Genomic DNA, 24091 nt, shown 5'->3' with positions numbered 1-24091 from the left:
AAACCAGAAGTATGAGTCCTCCAGCTTTGCTCTTCAAGATTGTTGGGGCTATCTGAGGTCACTTGAGAAATTCTGTATGAATTTTAGGATGAGATTTATTTCTGAAAAACAAATCATTGGGACTTTGACAGGGATTGCATGTAATCTACAGATTAAGTTGGGTAGTGTTGACATCTTAACAATACTGTGTTCCAATACATAGCCATGGGGTGCGTTTCCATTTGTTAATTCTTCTTAGCAATGTCTTGTCATTTTCATTCTGTAGGTCTTTCATGTCCTCCAAGTTAATTCTTAAGTATTTCATTATTTTGATGCTATTGTAAATGGGATTTTTTCTTAATTCCCTTTTCAGATTTTCATTGTTAGTGTACAGAAACACAAATGACTTTCATATTTACTTTACAACCTATAGCCTTGCTTATTAGTTGTTTTTTAGTGGATTCTTTCAGATTTCCTGCATATAAGATCACATCAACAAATGGAGATAGTTTTACTTCTTCCTTTCAAATACAAATGCCTTGTATTTATTTTTCTCACATAACTGCTTCGCTAGAACTTCCAGTACTATGTTGAATAGAAAAGGCCAGGGTGGGCATCTCTGCCTTGTCCTTATCTCACAGGAAAAGCTTTGTCTTTCACCTTGATGTTTGTTCTCTTTGAGTTTTTCATATATGGCATTAACTATATTGAAGTAGTTTCCTTCTATTCCTAGTTTGTTCCTTTTGCCATAACAGGATGTTGAATTTTTTATTTATTATTTATTTATGTTTTTTGAGACGGAGTCTCGCTCTGTCGCCCAGGCTGGAGTGCAGTGGCCGGATCTCAGCTCACTGCAAGCTCCGCCTCCCGGGTTCCCACCATTCTCCTGCCTCAGCCTCCCGAGTAGCTGGGACTACAGGCGCCTGCCACCTCGCCCGGCTAGTTTTTTGTATTTTTTAGTAGTGACGGGGTTTCACCGTGTTAGCCAGGATGGTCTCGATCTCCTGACCTCGTGATCCACCCGTCTCGGCCTCCCAAAGTGCTGGGATTACAGGCTTGAGCCACCACGCCCGGCCAGGATGTTGAATTTTATAAAATACTTTTTGTACATCACTTGTGATGATTACAGCTGAACACAGTGGCTCACACCTGTAATCCAAGCATTTTGGGGGGTCAAGGTGGGACGATCACTTGAGCCAGGAGTTCAAAACCAGCCTGGGTAACACAGAGACCCTATCTGTGCAAAAAGATAACAAATCAAAAAATTAGCCTGGCATGGTGACACACACCTGTAGTTCCAGCTACTTGGGAGCATAAGGTAGGAGCTTGAGCCCAGGAGTTTCAGGCTGCAATGAGCTATGATCAGGCCACTGTACTCCACCCTGGATGACAGAGCAAGACTCCATCCCTAATTTAAAAAAAAAAAAGCTTTTAAAACAACATTGAGATGATCATGATTTTTGCTTTCATTCTGTTTGTGTGTGTATTACAATGATCAATTTTCTTATGTCAAAATATCTTTGCATTCTAAAAATAAATCCCACTAGGTCATGCTGTGTAATCTTCTAAAGACGCTGCTAGTATTTACGTTGTATAATCTTTTAAATACGTTGCCAGTATTTTGTTGAGGATTTCTGCATCACTGCTCCTCAGGCATGTTGGTGTTTTGTGCTTGTGGTGTCTTTGGCTTTGATATCGGGGTGGTAATGGTGGCTTCACAGAATGAATGAGAATGTGTTCCCACCTCGTCAATTTTTTGGAAAAGCTTGAGGACTGGTAGTTATTCTTCAAATATTTGGCAGAATTCACCAGAGAAGACACTAGGTCCAGAGAAAGATTTTAAAGTACTGATTCAATCTCCTTACTAGTCAAAGGTCTATTCAGATTTTTACTTATTTTTATTAAATCTGGGTAGGTTTTGTTTCTAGGAATTTGTCCATTTCATCTAGGTTTTTTATGTTGACATATAATTGTTCCTATTATTCTCTCATAATCCTTTTTATTTCTGTAGAGCCAGTAGAAATGTTCCCATTTTCATTTCTGATTTTAGTAATGTCAATCTTTCTTAGTATACCTAACTAAAGATTTGTCGGTTTTATTGATGTAAACACACTTTTCGGTTTCTTGATTTTCTCCATTGTTTTTCTGTTCTCTAATTTTAGCTTTGCTCTAATTTTTGTTAAATTGTCTTCCCTCTACTTGCTATGGGTTTAGATTTTTTTCTAATGCCTGAACTTATAAAGTTAGGCCATTGATTTTGAGATCTTTCTTGTTTTTTAATGTAAGCGTTTATAGCTATAAATCTCCGTTATCACTGCTTTTGCCACATTTAAGTTTTGGCATTTTCATTGTCCTCTAAGTATTTTGTAAAATCTCCCCTGGTTCTTCTTTCATTGTTTAGGAGTGCGTTGGTTAATTTACATAATTTTGTTAATTTTCCAGTTTTACTTGTTACTGATTTCTGACTTCATCTCCTGTGGTCTGAAAAGATACTTGGCATGTTATCTATCTTATTAAATCTACTGAGACTGAATTTGTACCTAGAAAAATGTCCCATGGAAACCTGGGAAGAGTGTGCATGCTGTAGTTGGGTGGGTGTTCTGTATATTCATGTCTGAGATCTAGTTGGCTTACTGTATACTCTATTTCCTGGTTTTTCTGTCTGATTGAGAGTGCTATATTGAAATCTCCAACTATAATTAAAGAGCTATTTCTCACTTCAATTCTGTTAGTTTTTGCTTCATGAATCTTGATGGTCTGTCATTAGGTGTGTAAATGTTTTTAATTGTTTTATGTTCTCACCGTACTGAAGCTTTTATTAATATATAATGTCCTTTGTCTTTTGTAATTTTAAAAATTTAGTCTACTTTGGTATTACTGCTCTCTTCTGGAGACTATTTACACAGGAGAATTTAATCCATTTACATTTAAAGTAATTACTGATAAGGACTTGTTATTTTGCTATATGGCATATATTTTTCCATATGCCCTATAGCTTTTTAGCTCTTCTTGCCTCTCATTTCTTGTATCACTGTCTTCTTTTATGTTAAGTTGGCTTCTTGTAGCTAAAGTTTACATTCATTTCTCATTTCCTTTTCTGTAAATTCTATAGTGATTTTCTTTGTGGTGGTTACATTTAACATCCTAAGGTTGTAACACTTTAATATGAATTTGTACCAGCTTACCTTCAATAGCATAAACAGTTCTCCTTTAAAGCTCTGTTCCCACCCCTTTAGGTTGCTGATACCACAAAATTACCTCTTAGTACATTGTGTGTTCAAAAACAAATACTTCTTTTAAATACATTAGTCTCTTAATCCTGTAAAAAACAAAAAAATGGAGTTACAACCTATTCTTACAATACTAGCTTTTACAATGGCCATATATTTACCTTTATTGAGATCTTGAATTCTTCGTTTGGCTTCAAGCTGTTGTCTACCATTTTTTCATTCCACCCTGCAGGACTCCCTTAAGCATTTCTTGCAGGGCAGGTCTAGCGGCAGCACATTTCCTCAGCTTTTGTTTATCTGGGAATGTCTTAATTTTGCCCTCACCTTGTCTTAACTGAAGGACAGTTTTGTCAGCTGTAGGATTCCTGGTACCCAATTTATTGTTTTTCTTTTAGCAGTTTGAATATACTGGCCCACTGCTTTGTGGCCTCCAGTTTCTGATGAAAACTCTGTGGATAATTTTAATGGGGGCCACTTGTATGTGATGAGTTGCTCCTACTCTGCTGCTTTAAAGATCTTCTCTGTCTTCTGAAAGCTTAATTATAATGTGTCTCAGTGTGGATCTCTGAGTTCATCTTACTTGGAGTTCACGGTGCATCTTGGATGTTTATATTCATATCTTTTATTAAACTTGTTGCATTTTCAGTCATTATTATCTTCAAATATTCTCTCTGCCCCTTTCTTTCTCTTCTCCTTCACAGACCTCACAACATGTGCACTGGTCAGCCTGATGGGTGTCCCGCGGGCCCCATAGGCTCTGTTCACTTCAATCTTTTCTCTTTTTGCTCCTCAGACTTAGTTATTTCCATTGTTCTGTCTTCAAATTTGCTACTTCTGCCTTTGAATCACTCTGATGAATTTTTCATTTGTTACTGTACTTTTCAGCTACAGAATTTCTTTTTGGTTTTTCAGATTGTCTGTCTCATTATGATCCTTGCATTTGGTTCTATTATCATTCTCTTGACTTTCTGCACATATTCTTTGGCTTCCGTGAGCATCTTTGACACAGTTGTTTAAAAGTATTTGTCTAGTTTACCTGCCAGCAGATCCTTTCCAAGGACAGTTTTTTTCCCTTTAAATGGGCCATACTTTGCTATTTGTTGGTATGCCTTGTCACTGTTTGTTGAAAACTGGACATCTGAATCTATTACTGTGGTAAAACTCTGAAAAGAGGTCTCCTGTTCCCCGGGATTTGCCATTTTTGTTATTGCTGTGTTTATTGTTTCTTTGACAGCTCTAGGCTATACCTGTGCCGTGGTTCAGCCTGAGGTGTAAACATAAGGTCTTCTCGGGTCTTTTCTGAGCCTCTCCCTGGGCAGCCCCGTATATACAGTTGATTTTGTACATCCTAGTCTTCAATGTCTGGCTTCCAAAAGGGGTAAGAGAAAAATGAAGGAACAGGGGTTGGGGTAGAAAGCTGAAATGGACCAAAATTAACTGCAATGTGCTGACCAAGCCTCCCTTGAAAGTTTTCAGCCTTCAGTAGATTCCAGTTACAGAACAGCTGCATCAGGCAGATCCTGCCCGCAAGGTAGACGTCTACCTGGGGAGCCAGATTCCTGGTGCTTCCTATTCCGCCATCTTCCCAGAATCCTCTCAATTTTATTCTTGTTCTCAAAGTCAAACTTTTAAATTTTGTCTCAATTTTCATTGTGAAAAAGGGCCAAGGAACTTGGCTTATCTTTCTCTGCACCACAGGCACCAAAAAGGAAGGTGCCTCTTTGCCCTGTGTCCACCAAGACCTTCACCCTTGGCCACCTTCCACCTTCAGGGTAAGCTCCCAGAGGATGTGCCTCAGACAACATTTGGTGGGGAAGGGGTTCACACCCACAGGGACCACCCAGGCCTAAGGCGTCTGGGCCTAACAACCTACTTTCTCACTCAAGTATAAAGTAAAACCAACAAGACAGACAAATTTCTAGATAATAATCCTGAATTAGAGAAACACAGCTTGTTTAAAATGCCCATGCGCGTTTTATTAATAAAAACTAACAGTGCCAAGTTAAACAAGTCAAACAATTAAAGTCTCTTTATATTCCATAAAATATTACAGAAAAGTTTATTTGTGTTTCAATAAAAAGACTATCGTTTTAGAACAGGCAGCTAATAGCAACTGTGCAGTTAATGGGTTTTGTGAATAAATTTTAAAAGAGACTACTGCCTGTCCTTAAATTCCTTTTTCTTTTTATAAAAAAAGAACTATTAAAAATGATTGACAAATTTTGAGTTAAAAAATTGTTAAAACATTCTCTATATTTAATTTCAATTTTATAATAGATTACAGGAAGATGCTTATGAAACAAATACATTTGTTTCAGTAGATGTCTTTAAATGATAGACTTATAAGTATGTAAACAACTATATAATAAAAGGTTTCCAAACACTGCCTGTAAGAAATCAGGCAAATTTTACCATAAGCAATAAACCATTCCAAGCCTTCCAGACAGTCTCCATAGCCGCACCAGCGTGGCAATAAGCTTTAACCAAACAAAAACAAACAAACAAAAGCACTTCGCAATTTGTTGCTGCAAAATAGGGAGAGAAAAGAGTGTATAAACTTGATGGAATCACAACAGTCAATATAATTTAAGGGACAATAAAGTCAATAAGGTTGATGGTGTTTATTGTTTAAAAAGTCGAATTCTGCTGTTTGCTTAGGGCTGTTTAGAAAGTCGAATTCTGCTGTTTGCTTGGACACCGTACCACTGAACAAACTCCACAGTCTCGCTATCCGCCAGCAGGGGTGCTGTCCAAACTCATGGCAAATAAGTGGCATCAGGGGGCGCCGTCCAAACTCACGGCAAATAAGTGGCATCAGGGGCGCCGTCCAAACTCACGGCAAATAAGCGGCATCAGGTGCTCACCGTCCACAACAGGAGGGTGTTTTATTTTCATGGATGTGGATGAAATACAATTTCTTCAGCAAACTCAGCAAAAACTTTTCAGGGGCAAAAATGAACTCTGCACTTAAAGAAAAATAGCAAATGAAAACACAAAATCCTAAAAAGTAAATAAACGCTCTGCATCAGCACACTGGTATCAAAACACACATCCACAGCACATCCTAATCCTACGGGAAACAATCCTTGCTTATTAGAGGTGCATATCTAAATTCAATAGCTTACCAATATCTTCTTGGGAGTAGGCCAAAAGGAACAGAAAACCCACATTAAAAAAAAAGTTTCTTTTCCTAAACGTTTTCCTGAAGCTGAATTTGAAGTGGGGAGGACATCAGTCGTCCTCGTCATTCTCATTGAAGTCATCGTCCTCCTCATCGTCCTCCCCGACGTAGGACACCGGGGTCTCCACTCTGGAGCCGCTGTACTGAGACCCATTGGAGCTTGTGGCCAGCATCCCATCTGCGCCGTTGGTCAGGTCACTGCAAGGCAGGAGGCGGATGAGGGGTGGTCAGTGCAGGGCAGCCCACTCAGCCTCCCCTCGCCTGAGGGCCTGTGGCCAAAGGACAGGCAGTGCCCCACAGGTGTGGGTTTTGTCATTCACACAAACAGAACTGGGAGGTTGTGAGTGTCTGCAGTAGAGCACACCAGCGCTCTGGCACTCACTCCATCCCTGTCTGGTTCTCTTCTAGCCCTGTCTCCTGGCATCCATAACAACAGAAACAGGAGGCCGAGCAGTCACACGCTGCCTCTCCCTCACTGATCATTCCATCAGGAGCAGTGCCCCAGAGGGAACAAACTGTAAAACCATTAGACCCCTCCCTCCAGGACTTTCACTCATAACCAGCAACAGGAAAAAAGAGAGCCTGGGGCAGGACCGGATGAAGTCCAGAGCATGGGTCGAATCTGGCAGCATGGACTGAGAACCCAGAGGGTTGGCAGCACCACAAAAACCTACCACCAACCAGAGCTCACAACATTCCTAACATTTAAAAATGTTTTTCAATTAACATAAACCCATATGTACATATTTTAATACATTTTAATGGTATTTATTAACACTACAATAAAAATCAGTCAATGTGCCTTTTGATGAAGTAATTCCGTATCTTGGAAACAAGTCAGAATGGTGAGAAATTCAGCCATAAAGCTGCACACTGTAGTTTTTCTTATAACTGGGAACTACCTAGATGTCCTTTCATGAGGTACTTTTATAATATGTCCTATCATGCCACTCTGAAAATTGGTATTTGGTAATAGCTTCGTTTCTATTGTTATGAAAAACTGACGAGTCTGAAGAATCACATCCATAAAAAGATTATATGATGATAAAAGTCCTAAAAATACCCGTATCCCACCTCATGGAAGAACCAGCGTTAAACATGTTAAACATGTTTACAGACGGACCCCTACACGTTCACACACAGCTACAAGAATCGGCCTGTCAAAAGCTTGTCACCAAAGTCCTTTCTTCCATCACCATCTCACTGATCCTTGCCACAGATCAGTAACTCATCAATCACCAGTCTCACCTTACAGGTGAGGAGGCTAAGGCTGGCAGAGGCTGGCTTTGCACCTCCAGAGCTGGCCAGGAAGCTACACGTGCCTGACACACCTGTTACATCTCATGGCTACAGCACATCCCAACGCAGGCTCAAGCGCACTGCAACTCACTATGTCGAGCCCTGTTATCCAGACCCATAGGTTACTAAGTTCTTATATTTCTAATGAAAGATTTTATTAAGATTATAATATAAAGTAATACTATATATTGTATCACAATGCAATATAATAGTTAATAAAATCATTGTTTTGTTAATATTTACCATAAAAGGTATATTTATCTTTGAAGCACTAAGATCAATACCTAGGGACATCATTCTACTCTATGGGATTGCAGGTTATAGATTAAATACAAATTTATTTAAATAAAGGCCCTTTAATAGCATAGAAACTATATATATTAATACAATAAAATGTAAGCTGAAAAATGCACGGAACAAAATATGTGTGCTGTGACCGCAGATGCGTTCTGAAAAATACATGCACTGTGACCGTTCTGAAAAATACGTGCACTGTGACTGCAGATGTGTTCTGAAAAATGGAAGAAAAAAACCTAGAAATACTTGATGTTACTTGGGCTGCCCAGGACAGGAGGGTTTGGGTGGTTTTCGTTCCTACTTTATTTATTAGGTGATACTTTGAAAAAATCCACCACCATGTATTACTTTTAGTTTTTAGTGAGCAAAAACCAACTGAGACAAGCAGGGAAAGCCACACAGGGAAAGCCAGCAGGGCCCCACTGCCTGGACAGACAAGCCACATTGGAGCAGCCTCGGACCTGATGGCCACACGAGACGGCTGCCCTGCCTTGGCCCCTGGACCCTGGGGGAGGCCTAGGCGATGCCTCTCCCACACCCTCAACCACTGTCACCTGGCAGAGAACCTTGTGCCGTTAGACGTGGAACCTGCCGTCGTGATGAACACGCCTCCAACAGTTCCCTGAGCCATTTCTGAAAAGGGAAAGAAAATAAGCGAATGGTCATGAAACAGAAACAACACAAGACGCACAGGCCACCAACAAAATGACACGCAGCGCCACAGGACAGACGGCTGGAGAAGCTTCCAGATATCCTTCACTTGTCCAGTATTTTCTGCACTGTGCCACGGAGCAGGACATCCCGCTGTGCAGTCTTCTCTAAAAAGGCACAGACAGCCTTGCAATAAATACCTGCACACACTGACTTACAAACGGCACATGTGTGCTTCTGCATCAGTATCACACCCATCGTGAAACAGAACAGAATGAAGTGTCGAGCTGAAACCCTCTTCCCACAGCCCATTCTGGCGGCTCCACGAAGCACAGGACAGAGGCCGGGGTCAGGGCTCAGCCCATGTGGGCGGCCGGAGCCCACTGTCACCTGACAACATGGACCAGCCAGATTTTCACAAGATTTGGAGTGGTTTAGGAGCTCAGGGAGGAATCTCTGACCCTCTCGGGGAATAAATCCACACCCCAAGTTTAGCCTGACAAGAGAAGGATCAGCAGATATGGCACTTTCACAATTTCTCACCTTAAAGCCATTCTGCTGTCAGTGACTGGGACCCTACGGCCCCACGGAAAGAATTCACCAGAACAGAAAAAAAGTTCCTTCAACAAAAGCTCCTGTGCTCCCGGCCCTCCGGAGCAGGACGCCAATGACTCTGAAATGCTTTTTCTTGGTTACTTTGCCCTAGTGACCAATCAGCTACCATCAGTGGGTGGGATCAGCAATCCAACTGCACTTCTCAAAGAATGTCAACTTCTACTTCTGGGCCTACGTGGAGGGTAAAATCCTGACTTAGCATCTCCTCATACAAACCACACGGGAAATCCACACGAGCCACCTGCAGACTCAAGGCCCCCACATCCAGTGGGTGATGACACTGGCTGGACCCCGCCCCAGCCACACCCCCGCCCCCATGCCCCTCATAGCCCCTTTGTCTTTGCTCCTGGCCCTACACACGTGGGCCCAATCTCAGCAAGACACATCCCAAGCTGGGAGGGGAGGGCGCCATCCGAGGCTGGGAGCCATTCCTCACACAGCCACGCCGGGTTGTCTGGGCATCGCTGACCTGTCACGTACGGCTCTAGAGCCTTGGGGACCAGACTTCTGGCCATTTTAAGGTCTTCAGCAGAGCAGCTCCCCGACTCCAGTCCACAAGCCATGCCCATCCGCTTCAGCACTTCTATGTCATCGTGGATTTCAAATGTGTTGTCAAAATTAAACAGATACTCAAATCTGAAGGGGAAAGGCACAGTCAGAAACACAGGGTCTCCCAGTGGAGCCGGTAACCGGTGGGGCCAGGACAGCTGACCCACGGACCGCCACACACAGCCTCCACATTCCCAGTCATCAGCATCTCCTCACAGAATTTACAAACTCCGCAGTAAATGAGGTGAGAGGCAAATCGAGGTCCATTCTCCCAGGACATGCCCTGAGGCACACGCTCCCGGGACACAGCCTCCCACCACCCCACAACGGACAGCAAACCCCGGCTATTTGTGCAACATTTAAAACTTGTCCTCGTGACAATCCCAACGGGGTCAGCTCCCTCAAAAAGAGATAAGCGACCAGAGAATGGCTCCCCGCCCACAACCTACTTGTCATTGGAGATGCTGCAGTCGATGACCGTCTTCTTGCTGGTGTTGACGATGATGAAGGGCAGGTGGATGACTGAGTTGGGTGGCGGCGGCCGGCTGGCCTGCTGCTCCGCATGCCGGTTTCTCTGCACCAGGTTCTTGAAGGCAATTTGCTAAAAAAAGGAGGAGCCAGGTGGCCCGTGGCAGCACGAGAACACAGTCCCTGTGCTCGAGGGGTCCTCACAGCCCTCCCTGCGCCCAGGCAACAGTGAGAAGTTGGCCTGGACATCTGAAAAGGCCAGCACCAGCCGCTGGGTGCTGACCTCTGCAGCCCAGGGACAAAAGCGCTCAGGAAACGAGATCCTGAGGGAAGAACTAAGGGAAAGCGGGCGCATAGCCATCCGGGCCCGTGATAAAAGTGTCCTCCATGGGAAGGGTGCTCACACCTCACAGCCATCTGTGCCCGTGATGAAAACGTCCACCACGGCAAGGGTGCTCAACAAAACACCAATTTTGGAAGTCGATTTCTTGCTGTCCTTCACCCCTCTGAGGCCACCCACCCCCGTGGCACCTACAGGGTGACAGCCTTGGAGGGGTGCCATGCCGTGGACTTCGCCCACCCTGGGAAGTAGAACGCGGAAGGGCCCGTGTGCTGCAGGGGTGCTCCTCTGGGGGAATGGGCCCTGCAAGGCTGAACCCAGGGCCAGGGCCTCAGGCCCCAAACCAAGTGTTCCACTTGGAGAGAACTTCTCTGCTATTAATGTAGAGCCAGGAGATTCCCTTCCTCTCCCGGCCACCCTGGGTCTATCCCCGTTGGGCAGGTACTAAGGCACTGGCAACCAGGACTGTCCCTCCTGACAGACTCTGTGGCCCTGAGCAGCTCTCGCCCACGAGTCTCCATCACCATGGCTGCCACACCATCCCCTCTGGGAGGGCTCGAGCACACCTCGGCCAGAGCAGCAGTCAGCTCTGCACTGAGCACCTTGCACACGACCCCCTCCACACCAGACACGGGGCCCCCAGGGGTGCCGCCCACCCTCAGCACTCAATGGGAGGTGGGGAAGGCCAGCTCCAGGGCCCTGATCAGCACTGTCAAGACCCAGGTGCATTGCGCCCACCACAGTTTTACATGCCTCGCCTGGCACCTGGGCCTTGGGTTAAGCACCTCTGAGGGGATTTTTCAAATGCTGCTTTTGCATGAAGTCATCCCTCCATCTGTCTTTTGGCTGTTTAGACACTGTGACGAGGGATACACACATACACATGCACACACACAGGCACATGGATGCAGGCACACACACGCAGGCACGCACACACATGCGTGCACACACACGCAGGCACACACGCAGGCATGCACACACATGCACACACACAGGCACATGGACGCAGGTGCACACACACATGCACACACACACGCACGCACGCATGCATGCATATGCACACACATACACAACCTCGCTCTGGGAACACGGCCCACATTCAACACCTATGAGATGAACTCACACTCAGAATCTTAAAGCAGTCATTTAATTTGCCACACAGGAGCGTAACCCAAGGCAGTATGTTGCTGTTATAAAACTAAATTAGTAAAATAAAAATTACCCTGCCTCCAAAGATATGTATTCTCTTACCTGTAGAATAAGTTCTTGAAGTTGAGACTGTTTCTGTTTTATTCTTTCAAGTCTCCTCTGTCTTTCCACCTTCAAAAACAAACCCCCCATGTAGAGAATCATCACGATTGTTCCATACAGTGCATTTCACAACCCGCATCCTCAGTGTTACCTATGTTTACCTTGAATGTAATCGAAGGGATATGGACAAATCTAGACATAGCAGGTGCCACAAAATACAGGGGAGTTTTTCTTCCATTTCTAAACTATACCTTTTCCCCTCTCCTCTCATTTCTTGGATTTAACTATGGTATCTAAAAAGAAAACAAAAATCCCACAAACTAGGATTCACAATTAACCTATGCTAGAGTTTAACACACTCTAGTGGGTCTGGGCCAACCATGCTCCCTCCCCTGACAGCCGAGACTGAGAAACGCAGGGAGACGTCTGCATGACCGTCTGCCAGCCGTCTGGACACAGAGAGCATAAGGGCACGGAGCCCAGACCCTTCTGAGTGACGGACAACAAACACATCTACACAGACTTGAAGGGAAATCAAGGTTGAAGGGCCACCTCTAAGTTCTGACATTCCTGAGCCGAGTTGGTGGGCAGACCAATCCACTTGATCTCCTTCTTCTCCTTGGAGATGATGTTCATGGCCATCAGCACGTTTAAGGCATCGTAGACGCGCCGTCTTATGTTCTTCTGGTCATAAGCCTGCGGATGACAGGGAGTGGATTTTCCAAATGATCCAAAAAAGCCTGTGGATCCCACCTTAAACTGTAGGCCACGTGCACCGGCTTGAAGGGGCACCCCGCTCACAGAGCTGTCACCCCAACACGTCCTCAGGGAGCACTCCCACCCTACAGATGATGCAGGGCAAGACAGGGCTGTGCGAAGCCCGGTGTGTTCCAGGAGGGGAGCTGGGGGCCCTCGGGTGTCGAGCCCAGCTGGCGAGGAGGGCACGTCTGCATTTCTGGGCCGCTGGATGTGCAGAGCCAGCCCACGTGCTCGCTCACTGACGCTGACAGAGCATCATGCCAGCAAATGGACTGGGAAAAATTCTGTCATGCTGTACTTGGAATTTTCTGTATGGTTTTAACTGTTCCCAATATTAAAAGAGTAAAACGTGCCACACCACTTGGTTCCGCTACCCTGGCCTCTCGGCCCCCAGCACACACTTACTGACTCGTTTGGTAAGATGTGGTTGTCGGCAGCACTGAACTCCGCGACCAGCTCGTCCGCCACTTCGTTGTAGGAAGTGGTCCCTTTCCTCTGCACCTTCTCGCAGACCTTCATGGAGAAATGCCGCAGGCCCTTGCCATTCTTCTCTCCTTTCCTGTTGCGCTTCCTTCAAAATACAAAGGAAAAAAGAAGCGACTGTCAGCCCTCCTGAGCATCAGTCTGAATCGAGGAATGCTTTTACCTGAGAGCTCTAATGAGCTGCACAAAAAGGGGCCACATCCCACGGGCGCAGCAGATCCAACACGTGAGCAGGCCAGGACCACCTAGCCCCAGCCCCCAGGCCCAGTGCTCCTGCAGGTCAGAAAGCGAGTGTCTCCCTGGCAGGCTGCGCCTCTGTCCTTCCAAGTGTCAGGGAAAACGGGAGGCGTCCCCAGGACCCGAATCAGCATATGGAAGGCCTATCAGTACTCAGCATATGAGAGGCCTATCAGTACACCAAGCACTTCTTTTTTTTTTCTTTTTTGAGATGGAGTCTCGCTCTGTAGTGGGCTGGAGTGCGGTGGCACGATCTTGGCTCACTGCAACCTCCGCCTCCTGGGTTCAAGCGATTCTCCTGCCTCAGCCTCCCAAGTAGCTGGGATTACAGGCGCCCGCCCGCCACGACACCTAGCTAATTTTTTTGTATTTTTAGTAGAGACTGGGTTTCAGCATGTTGGCCAGGATGGTCTCAATCTCTTGACCTCATGATCTGCCGGCCTCGGCCTCCCACAGGGCTGGGATTACAGGTGTGAGCCACAGGCATCACTTTTCTAAAGAGGGCAACCAGAATCAGGAACTATGGGACATTTCAGTGTACATTTGTGAATTTTTAGGACAAATTTCAGCAGGCTATAATTTCATACGGCTTGGGCTGTGATAGCCGCTTGACAACAGGTGCAAACCACTAAGTGTTCTTCACACAGAGGGAAAGCCCAACTCTACACTCTGGTCAGTCCCCACGTGGCGGGAAAGGTCACCTGCGGTCCCAGCTGGTGAAGCTTTGGGCACCGACACAGGTAGGTTTTTGTAGCTTTGCATGTGTGTTTTTTTTTTTTTTTTTTTTTTTTTTTTTTTGACGCGGAGTCTTGCTCTGTGCCCCAGGCTGGAGTGCAGTGGCGCGATCTCGGCTCACTGCAAGCTCCGCTCCCCCGGGTTCACGCCATTCTCCTGCCTCAGCCTCCCGAGTAGCTGGGACTACAGGCGCCCGCCACCTCGCCCGGCTAATTTTCTTGTATTTTTAGTAGAGACGGGGTTTCACCCTGTTAGCCAGGATGGTCTCGATCTCCTGACCTCATGATCTGCCCGTCTCGGCCTCCCAAAGTGCTGGGATTACAGGCTTGAGCCACCGCGCCCGGCCGCATGTGTGTTTTTTTAAGGAAAGACACAGCTCATCAGATCTTGCTTTAGTGGAAGGAGCCACTCTGGTGGGACCACTCACGGGGGCCGTAACCCCAGGGGCAGTAGAGGCTGCATTCAAGGGCAGTGGGTGAAATCCATCCCGCGTGCTCCCAGCACAGACGATGAAAAGTCTCCAAGGTCCTGTGGCAAGTACAAGGCCAGCTTCTCCCCGTCTTGGCCAAGAGCTGCCAGCCCTTCCAAGAGCACCCACTACACCAGACACAAAGCAGGGTGGGCAGTGCCCAGCCCGACTTCTCCGTGACCGAGGCAGTGCGCCTCGACTGCACACCTGTGCGGGGCACGATGATGGGTGAGTGTGATTCGGAGGCTGACATCAATGCGCATGGGAGCCCCACCGTGCGACTGTGTCACGCACGTGGCCCAGGAGAACGTGGAGGTGCGAACCGCAAGCAATCCTACAACTCTAAGGGTCCGGAGGGAAGTGCTCACCCGGCAGACCAAGGTGAGGAGTCGGAAGGCTGGTTCTGAGAGGCAAAGTGAGTGCTGGGGGTGTGTGGGCTTCCTACCACCAGGGTGTTTGACGCTGCCGGTCTCTGAGGCGTACCAATTACCTATAGTCAAAAAAGACAATTCAGACAGTCAGTCCCCGCCCACATGGCGAGGGTGCCACGCCCACCAACTGTTCGCTATCCACAGCCACTGTGGAATTTTGTTAACCACAGCGAGCAGCCACGACGGGGCAGGAAAAACGTCCGGCGGTGGACGCTTTTGACACGGTGACGGCATCACCACACCTGTTCTGACTGTGGCTCATCTTCCTCCTGTCAGTCACAGGCATCTTCTCCAATTAGACAAAAGCAACAAGAAACTGTGAACAACCCAAGCAAGCAAGAACAGGACAGGGCAGAGCGTGACCCCCAAAGCGCTAACGGTCATTTAACGAAGGGGGCGGCACAGAATTCCACACAGGGCACTTCGACACGCTTCTGTTTTTCCCTTCACCCTTTTACTTCCTTTTAGCAATATGGATGAGGATGAAATTGTATCCTTCCGTGGCACTAAAAAGAGGCCTGAAACAAACCAAAATAGCTCTCGAAGGACAAAAGCACAGGCAGGGTGACAGCCATCACCTGGTAACCCTGTGCCCTGGGGCCCTGTCCGGGGAGACCCCTGCACCTGCAATGACGTCAGGCAAGGAGGGAGGGCGACCAGCACTGGGGGCGGAAGGTGGGGAGCTCCACGCACCCCTGGGGCTCACACACCTGGGCCCCTCTCGGGGGAACCACGAGAGGCAAGGCCAGTGTGGACGCTGACCCACCCACCTCACCCCACAGCACACCCGAGGTGTCGACAACTATCTCTTCCTCAAGGGACATGCTGGCTGGTGTGACTTTTGACAAGTTCTTATCACTTTGGTTCCTCAATGAATGTTTGAGTGTGAAAACCTGGGCACCCTCGTACAGGCAAACAACTCTGACTTCAAAGATCTTGTGGCATGACTCTATCTAAACTGGAAACACTATTTCTCAGTAAATGTTGAGTCATTCAATTCACCACAAATCCAAGTGCCTCAGCGACTGAACTGCTTGTGTGGGCATGTGGCTTCTGCTAAAGGGATTGGAGCTGGACACCTGCATGCTGGCGGGGGGTGCTTCATGCGGCCGACGCCCTGAGCTGCTCTAAGCTGGGCCCGCCACCCCAGCTCCCCTTCTTACACGGATAAATGCATCACCTGCGGTGGCCCTGGGAGCAGCTGAGGGGACACTTTCCAAGTATCCCCAGGCCAGATCGCCTGTCAGCTCCTGAGAAGAAAAGCATTTCAACAGGACCAATCTTTTCATTGACACTCATGTCTCCGATGATCAGAGACGCATCAGAGTGCAGCCTTCCGTGGATCACCCCGTTAGCAGGCCACGAAATGAAACTAGTGAATTTGCTGCAAAACGAAACCATACAAAAGATAAGTCTCCTGGGCATGAATAAATCCTGTGAAGCTTGTTTGGTTTAATACGTGTGTGTGTGTGTGTGTGTGTGTGTGTGTGGTTTAATACGTGTGTGTGTGCGCGCGCGCGCGCGCGCGCTGCTGGGGCACTGCACCACGTGGCAGATCGAAATAGCTGACAAAAGGACCCTGCGACCCGGTTGCCTGCAAGCACACTGGCCCCACACGGCTTCCTGCATTGAGTTCAGCGGATGCCGTTCTCCGGGAGCCGATGTAAGACTGAGAACCCGCCAGCTCCACACCAGGCAGTGCTGGCTGGCTCTGCGCATACCACACGCACAGGTACGGGGGACTGGAGAATCCCACACACAATTCTAACCCACCTCATGGGTCTACTCCCTTCCCCAGGAATCCCAGGACCACACAAGGCACTGGATCTTGGCCCCAAGACAAATGCCATCACTGTGCCGCCGTCCTCCAGTCAGGAGCAAACCGACTCACGAAGAGTGGCTCTGACTCACAATGGGGAACATCCCGATAAACCCGCGTGAGCTGAAAACACCCTAAGTCGAAATGCACGTCATCCACCTGTCCTACTGCGCATCACGGCTTAGCCAGTCTACCTTACATGTGCTCAGATCACGCACATTAGCCCAGTCGGGCCAAAGCATCTCACATAAAGCCCACTCTACATGAGTGTGGGTATCCCAGAACTGGATACCGCACTCAAAGGGAAAAACAGGATGGTCGTGTGGACACTGGAAGCTGTTTCCACTGAATGCGTGTTGCTTTTGGACCATCTTAAAGTCAAAGAATCGCAGGTCAAACCCACTGTAAGTAGGGAAGAAGAGAAAACCAGAGGGCAGGTGCACACCAGGTGCTCAATGGTGCTCACCAACAGCCTTTCCTGGAAGACAGGACTCAGCACCCAGGGCACCCTGAGACCAAGCCGCCAGTGCACTGGCAAAGCGTTGTTACGGAGGCCAGGTCTTACAGGAAGCCCTTCCTACTCTCCTGCTTTAACTGCTCCCTGCGGAAGGCCCCACATCATCAGGCCCATGCAGTGCTGGGGGAGGGTGCCGGCACCTTCCTCTGCGTGCCCTGCATGGCAGCTCCCCTCACTGCGTCTCCGCAGCACTGTCCCTGCTCTTCACCCATCACCTGCAGCTCACCAGCCCTGTGAGCTGAGTCAGCTTCATAGGGGCGGCCTGGAGCCAGCCCTCCCAGGAATGAGACTCAGACGCTTCGCTCCCGGACCTGGCACAGGTGCGTTTCCTTCCTGGTGCACAGGAAGCCGGGTGAACTCTGGCCGGCCGCCTGTGCCACAGGATGCCTTCTGGCCTCCCATTCAACAGACATGGAGCAGGCTCCCAGCCTCACTTCCCTACACCAGGAGCCACACTCAACAACCACAGGAGCCACAGCAACACACTGAAGCCCTGGAGGGCGTGTGTGGGCAAAAGCGCAGGGAAAACAGCAACCAAGGAGGTGCCAGAGGGTGGATGGGTCAGTGCCGGGAAGGACAGTTCAGAGTTGGGCCCCTAGGAGAGGAGAGGTGGTTTCGGAAGCAGAGGCCACACTAGCTGGAGCGGTGGGCAGAGACCCTGGAAGGGAGAAGTGGTCACAGCACAATGAGGGGTGCTGCCCAAAGTTGGGAGGCAGTGGGTCTGACTCCAACCCGGGCTTTCCAGGAGATCCAGGAGCCCTCTGGGAGCAGGAGGCAGGCGGGGCTGCAAGGTGCCAGGGACACCCACTCCTTGGATTTAACGGTGGCTTCTCTGGAGGATGGGCTCTGCCCTCATGACTCCCCCACCCGCCTCTCGTGGGGGAGCAGGGGAGGTGACCCGGGCCCCACAGGTCACGAGGGGTCTTCTCTTCCTACTGTGCTCACGGCTGGAATCCAAGCTGTGCTTCAGAGAAGCTAAATGACACGGCTTCAAACACAGCCGTTTGATTCTAAAGCTTTTGCAGCTTCCATGCCAGCAGTTGCTAGAAAATGGAGCACGCGGTGTAAGCATCCCACAGTAGAGGACCTGCCAGAGGTCGACCTTGCCTGAGACCAGTCCTCCTCCCCCAGGAGCCCCCCTCACTGGCTCCACAGCGAACCCTGGTGTTTTAAAGCAGCGATCCCCTACCTTTTCAGTACTAGGGACCAGTTTTGTGGAAGACAGTTTTTCCACAGACCGGGGTGGGGGGTGGTTTGGGGAAGAAACTGCTCCACCTCAGATCATCAGGCGTTCGGTTCTCATAAGGAGTGCCGCCTGGATCCTGCATGTGCTGTTCACAGTGGGGTTTGCGCTCCCGAGAACCGAGAACCTAATGCCGCTGATCCGACAGGAGGCAGGGCTCAGGCAGTCCCCTCCTGCTATGCAGCCAGCTTCCTAACAGGCCCAGGGGTTGGGGATTCCTGATTTAAGGAATTCCTTCTGCCCTAAGAGCACACTTTTTGCACCTTAATTTCACACACTCTAAAAACTGAGATCACAACGTCTCTGTGCAGCGTGACCCCACCCAGACACAGAGTCCTAGAGATGGACCAAGGTTAACTGCAGTGTCCAGAGAGACATGGCCAGCGGTGCAGCTGCAAAGGAAAGGCCACTGCGACCACAGATGCCACCTTCTGGGACAGAGGCCTGGGTGGGGGCTGCTTCTCACGGGGGTCTCACACAGGCCGCTGCTCCTGCCGCCTGAGCGCATCCGTCCCGCACACCTTCCTGTGCGTGAGCTATGCTTTGCAGCACCGCAGGCTTCACGAGCATTTGCACCTCAAAAGACCTTGACCTTGACAAGCCCTGTGCCTGCTGGCTGGTGAAGGTCACAGACCTAAGGAACCTCCCACCGCTTTCACTCACATGCCTGGACTGAGCTCCACCCCTCGCATCAGAATGAGCCAGTCCCGTTTTTTGTAAATCTCTGGTATATAAAAAGGTTTAAGAGACATTTGCCATTTGTCAGCTTTAATTCCTATCACTGAGATTTTGCAAAGCATAAAACAGCAATGATAAGCTCCACCCGAACAGGTGAATTTAAATCAGGAACTAGACTTTCAGTGACGAAGTTTAAAGCACATCAGTAAGATAATCTTCTCATTCATTTTCCTCCAGTGTATTCAGACCGGCAGTAAAGACAGAAGTGGTGCTACAATTATTCACCCAGATAAACTCCGCTATGATACACAGCACCTATAAAATCAACCTTATAATTCCCAATCAACTTATAGTCAAATCTATAATCTAATTATAAAGCAAAACAAAAACTGAATTTTTAGCGTTTATCAAAATGGCATTTACTGAAAAGCCGTGATCAGCCGTGATCAGTTATATCAGCCGTATAACATGGAAGAGCTTCCACAAACCGCTACTTTCAATGGCCACAAAACTTCTGCAGAGCGAGGTTTCTGTCACCTCCCACTGGCAGGAAAGGGGCCATGAAAGCTGCGTGGGACCTGGAACCGCTCACTCAGGACAGCTGTGTGGGAGCACGCACGGGGTGCGGGGGAGCACGCATGGGGAGGGGGTGTGTGGGGGGGCTCACGGGGAAGGCAATCCCGCTCACATCTCTCAAGGGTGTGACCCACAAGCCGCTCTCTCTTAAAACTCATATCCTAAGATCTGTTAAAGAGTCCAGAGAATTTCAAGGTTATTTAAATAAATGGAAATAGCAGAACTGCATATAAAATAAAGACTAAAGTACAAAAATGACCAAAATATCCCTGGTATGTGGTCATTGTTCTCTAAAGAAAACATGATTAGACCAAAGGGAGATGCCCTAGACAACAGAAAACAGCTCAGTACAGAGAGCTCTCTACAGGGCTGGGGACACCTGAGAGACATGTGAGGACACGTGGGGATGCCTGAGAGACACCTGGGGACACCTGAGAGACACCTGGGGACACCTGAGAGACACGTGAGGACACCTGGGTATGCCTGAGAGACATGAGGACACCTGGGGATGCCTGAGAGACATGGGAGGATACCTGGGGATGCCTGAGAGACATGAGGACACCTGGGGACACCTGGGGATGCCTGAGAGACATGGGAGGATACCTGGGGATGCCTGAGAGACACGTGAGGACATCTGGGGACACCTGAGAGACACGTGAGGACACCTGGGGACACCTGAGAGACACGTGAGGACACCTGGGGACGCCTGAGAGACATGGGAGGATACCTGGGGATGCCTGAGAGACACATGAGGACACCTGGGGATGCCTGAGAGACACCTGGGATAGGTGAACGGACAGGTTCTCATCCCACCCGGAGGTGTTCAATCCTTGTAAGAGGACAGGGCCACAGCATAGGCAGTGCAGGGTGAGGGGTTGGAGCGGACCAGGAGGCTGGGGTGCGAGAGGTGCTGCATCACCAAAGCCCACGGCTGGCAGGAACAGGGCTGGGACAGCTGCCCAGGCGGGGCCAGAGCATCATCTCAGGACCAGGAAGGAGCTCTCAGGCACCATAAACAAGTCCCTGAGGAAGGACTGGAAGCCCAGCCTAGCCTTGGGGTGGCTGTGTCCCTCACCACCAGCTCCAGTCACAGCCAAACCTGCCCACCCAGTGCCTGGGGCCCCACTTCTGGTGAGGTCAGGATTCCGTGCGGGCTCCTTGTCTCCAATAGCCTGCCACCGGCAAGAACGCGGAGGGTGGACAGAGACAGGAAACAGCATTGTGAGACGCGGCATAAGTTGGCCAGCAGCAGCCTGGGGAGGGGGGACGCGCGGTTTCCCAACGCCCATGCGCCCCTCTCCTGTGCGCGGCTGAGAGAGCGGCATCTGCCCCGTCACTGCCCCCGGGCCAAGCCACAGCCACGGCCAGGGCCCTGCCCCTACCTGCCTTCCCAGCCTGGTGTCGCCAGGAGGGCCACGGCCAATGCTCGGCCACATCACGTAAGAAGCCCTTGTTAGAAGAAGAGCTTTGAGCTCTGACGCTAAGAGGAAGGTGCCTCTGGCTGGGGCTGGGGCCCCGCCCACCACCCTCCAGCTACTGGAAGGACGGCGTGGGCTGGGGCACACAGGAGTGCTGTGCATGCCATCGTGTCTCCCACAACAACACGCAGGCAGCTGCAGAGGGCCGTGGAAAATCTAGCACTGGTCATGGGCTCCCTGACGAGGGGAAGGCCCTATGCTGCAACCAGAGTCCAAATCCAGTCATGCCTGGGAACACCCCCAACCACACGGCTCACCCAACCCCGACCCCGCACCAAGATCCCGACTGGCCGCTCCTGCGGGAGCCTTACCACTTGCTGGGCAATGTTGACATTGGACTGTCCAAAGGTTTTTGGCAAGAGCTGCTTCCCGAGCGGGTTGACGGTGGAGGGGTGAACAGCCACGAGGGACACCACGCCTGCAACACAAAGACACCAGGTCAAGGGCGAGACTCCTTTTCTAAGTTAAGGCTAAAAGTGACCGTCCAGCAAGATGGTGCTTCCAATTAGAGATGCTTAGCTTTCCCCACTTGTACTGTCTCAAATCCATGGCTCAAGTGCAAACACCTCCATGAAGCTTAATTCCCAACGTAAAACCGTAAGGGGAGAGCTGCAGGGCCGTGCTGACGCGACCCAGGTGACCCAGGCTGATCACCCACTGCTCTGGCCCCTCGGTGAGGTCTGCAGAACGTGCTGGTGGGACCACGGCCTGGAAAAGTCTGTGATTCTGTGACAATTATGGAACAGAATTTTAAAACTAGAACTTTTATCCCAACATTTCTCTATGAGGTTGCAAACCTAGCATGGAAATCTGATAATCCACTTTTCCTTAGGAAGGAGAGCCACATTTGTTCCCAGGAAGGAGCGTGCCTTCCGTGGAGGCTGCGCCTCTAAACACACAGGAGCCCTCAGAACACTGGTGAAGCAAGTGGGGACCCCTCTGCAGGAGACGTGAGGCCTCTCTCCTCCAACAGCGGAATGCAAAAGGTCCTAGGGACACAGCAGTGGACAAAGTCCTGGAACATTTACACAAAAATAGTAAAATGAAGCAGTAATGATAAAGTTCAAAAACTGGCATCAGCGGGCAGAGAGAACAGAGGAACCTGTAAACTAGGTGGTAGCGAGCACCCTGGGAAACAAGGTGGGAGGCCCGGGTGGCCAGCACAGCCCGGGAGGGGCGTTAGGCGGCCACACGGAGGAGCAAGGGGCTCGCAGTGCCCCGCGGCATGGCTCGGGGAGCTGAGCCGATGGCCCCACATTTGAAAATGCGCGATACCCTCAGGTGAAGAAGAGACAGACTTGCGGGTCATGACAATATCAGGAAAGGAGAACTCCCCAATCTCGCCACACCTCAGGCCTCCCCAGACGGCTGCCCATCCGACCTCGGGCCTCCCCCGACAGCCGCCCGAGGAGCTGCAGGACCCTGGACTTCCCCACAGGCATCTCCCTTCATTCCCACCAGTCAGCACCAAAATGACTCACAAATCATTGGCGAGACTTTCGAATACGTCGTCTTTGCGATCTGGTTTCATTTTGGGGCCCTTTACAACCCATGCGTTCTAAAAACATCTACTGCTTTTTATGCGTTTCTTTAAAATATACTAAAGAATGAATTTTGCTGCTACATAAGAACACTTAATAATTTCTCTTAATAATCTAAGTCGGCCAAGACAGATTATTAGGAAGTGATTAAAAAGACATTTGCCTTTTGATTCAACTGGGTTAAATATTAGTATTTTTACCAACCAATATCAACACATATTTAAAATTCTTTTCTGGAACTAAAATAAGATGATCTGCTGTGGGATAATTTTCTTCCAAAAATAAAGATGTGTATCCTAAGAAAGGGCAAATATTTACTTTTTAATTGTTTTATATATGTGAAAGATATTTTTATTTTAGAATATTCAATTGAAAAGTAAAGATTGTACATATTCAAAATGTACAAGTGATGATTTGATGCACATATACACTGTGTAATACTTACCAGAGAAAGACTTTTTAAAAGCAAACATAATATTCTACTATGCAGGGAATGATTTAAAATACATAATTAAACACTTTTCAGATTCATGTACAGATGAGTAAATAGTAAGCTTTCAAGAATATTTAAATGATTCATTACAAAGATAACATCTTTTAAAATTTGTAAACGAGTCTCTAATTTCAATAAATGTGGAGAAAGCAACAGACCTCTGAGTTCACAAAAGCCAGTGGCACCATCACTCCCCATCAGCAGCCAGGCGGCTCTTTCCGTCCTGCATGGCCCGGCCACAGCACCACAGCGCCCGGCCACAGCGCCGCCCACCAGCACCACAGGTACCGTGCACTCGGGCGTCCCAGTCTGGGGCTCCCCTTTCCTGCCCCAGCAGGGAGTGTGGGTAGGACTCGGGGATTCGGGGGGTGGTGGGGCTGTGGGACAGCAGTGTAGCTGAGACCCTCGGGGCATCTGGCCTGCCCTCCATCTGCTCTGCCCACAGGCCGGCTGGCTGGCCTGTCTATGCCATCTGTCCTTCCAACCAGGTCTCTCTCTCTGGGCCAGAGGCCAGCACCATGAGGCTGGGGTGGGTTGCTAAGGGTTTTCACAGCTAGGAAGGGGGAGAAACACACAGAGGGAAGAGGGTCCCTCCTCTGGTACCCAGCACAGGATGAGTGAATGCAGGCAGACGTCCAGGGCCCCTGAGCTTCCCCACTCGCTCCTGTTGTCCACCTGGAGTCTGAGCCCCCACACCAGTTGCAGGTAAAGGGTTTTGGAGCCCGAGGGCTTGCCAAGCACAGAGGGCCCCTCCCAGCCTAGACACAAACCA

At 49.1% G+C, this 24091-nt stretch overlaps 2 protein-coding genes across 7 annotated transcripts in view; both read right to left on the bottom strand.

Moving 5' to 3' along the window:
- Positions 1-5160: 5160 nt before the first annotated feature.
- TFDP1 (transcription factor Dp-1) overlaps positions 5161-24091 on the bottom strand; it is a 58879-nt gene continuing 39948 nt past the window's right edge. For 3 of the 4 annotated variants that reach the window (XM_050767028.1, XM_050767029.1, XM_050767030.1), the window contains exons 4-12: positions 21597-21703; positions 14912-15033; positions 13025-13190; positions 12413-12556; positions 11861-11929; positions 10251-10402; positions 9722-9888; positions 8541-8619; positions 5161-6588 (exon numbers count right to left, since the gene is read on the bottom strand). In XM_050767028.1, coding sequence (XP_050622985.1) covers positions 6441-6588; positions 8541-8619; positions 9722-9888; positions 10251-10402; positions 11861-11929; positions 12413-12556; positions 13025-13190; positions 14912-15033; positions 21597-21703 — 1154 coding nt within the window. In that variant the 3' untranslated portion in view covers positions 5161-6440. The remainder of the gene's footprint in view (positions 6589-8540; positions 8620-9721; positions 9889-10250; positions 10403-11860; positions 11930-12412; positions 12557-13024; positions 13191-14911; positions 15034-21596; positions 21704-24091) is intronic. The other variant, XM_050767031.1, reaches the window with a different exon arrangement.
- Positions 19842-20877, bottom strand: LOC126940844 (uncharacterized). 3 transcript variants are annotated; one of them, XM_050767057.1, is made up of 4 exons: positions 20535-20877; positions 20452-20503; positions 20341-20420; positions 19842-20280 (listed from the first exon to the last, which is right to left on the bottom strand). In XM_050767057.1, the coding sequence occupies exons 1-4, from the start codon at positions 20613-20615 to the stop codon at positions 20152-20154; spliced, it is 342 nt and encodes a 113-aa protein (XP_050623014.1). In that variant the 5' UTR covers positions 20616-20877; the 3' UTR covers positions 19842-20151. The 3 variants fall into 3 exon arrangements, 1 of the variants encoding a protein (XP_050623014.1); XR_007720934.1 differs by having other exon boundaries at positions 19842-20420; positions 20566-20877; XR_007720933.1 differs by having other exon boundaries at positions 20380-20877.

This window comes from Macaca thibetana, chromosome 17, assembly GCF_024542745.1.
Source record: "Macaca thibetana thibetana isolate TM-01 chromosome 17, ASM2454274v1, whole genome shotgun sequence".
Taxonomy (NCBI): domain Eukaryota; kingdom Metazoa; phylum Chordata; class Mammalia; order Primates; family Cercopithecidae; genus Macaca; species Macaca thibetana.
The sequence above is the reverse complement of the archived record's forward strand: the minus strand, read 5'-3'. Positions and strand labels throughout refer to the sequence as shown.

Bases quoted from the DNA above. Each gene is read 5' to 3' on its own strand.
- LOC126940844 (XM_050767057.1), bottom strand. From the start codon at position 20,615: ATGAGAACCTGTCCGTTCACCTATCCCAGGTGTCTCTCAGGCATCCCC. The intron at 20,421-20,451 runs GTGTCCCCAGAT...CGTGTCTCTCAG, and splicing joins TGTCCTCACGTGTCTCTCAG to GCATCCCCAGGTATCCTCCC. The intron at 20,281-20,340 runs GTATCCTCCCAT...AGGCATACCCAG, and splicing joins TGTCTCTCAGGCATCCCCAG to GTGTCCTCACGTGTCTCTCA.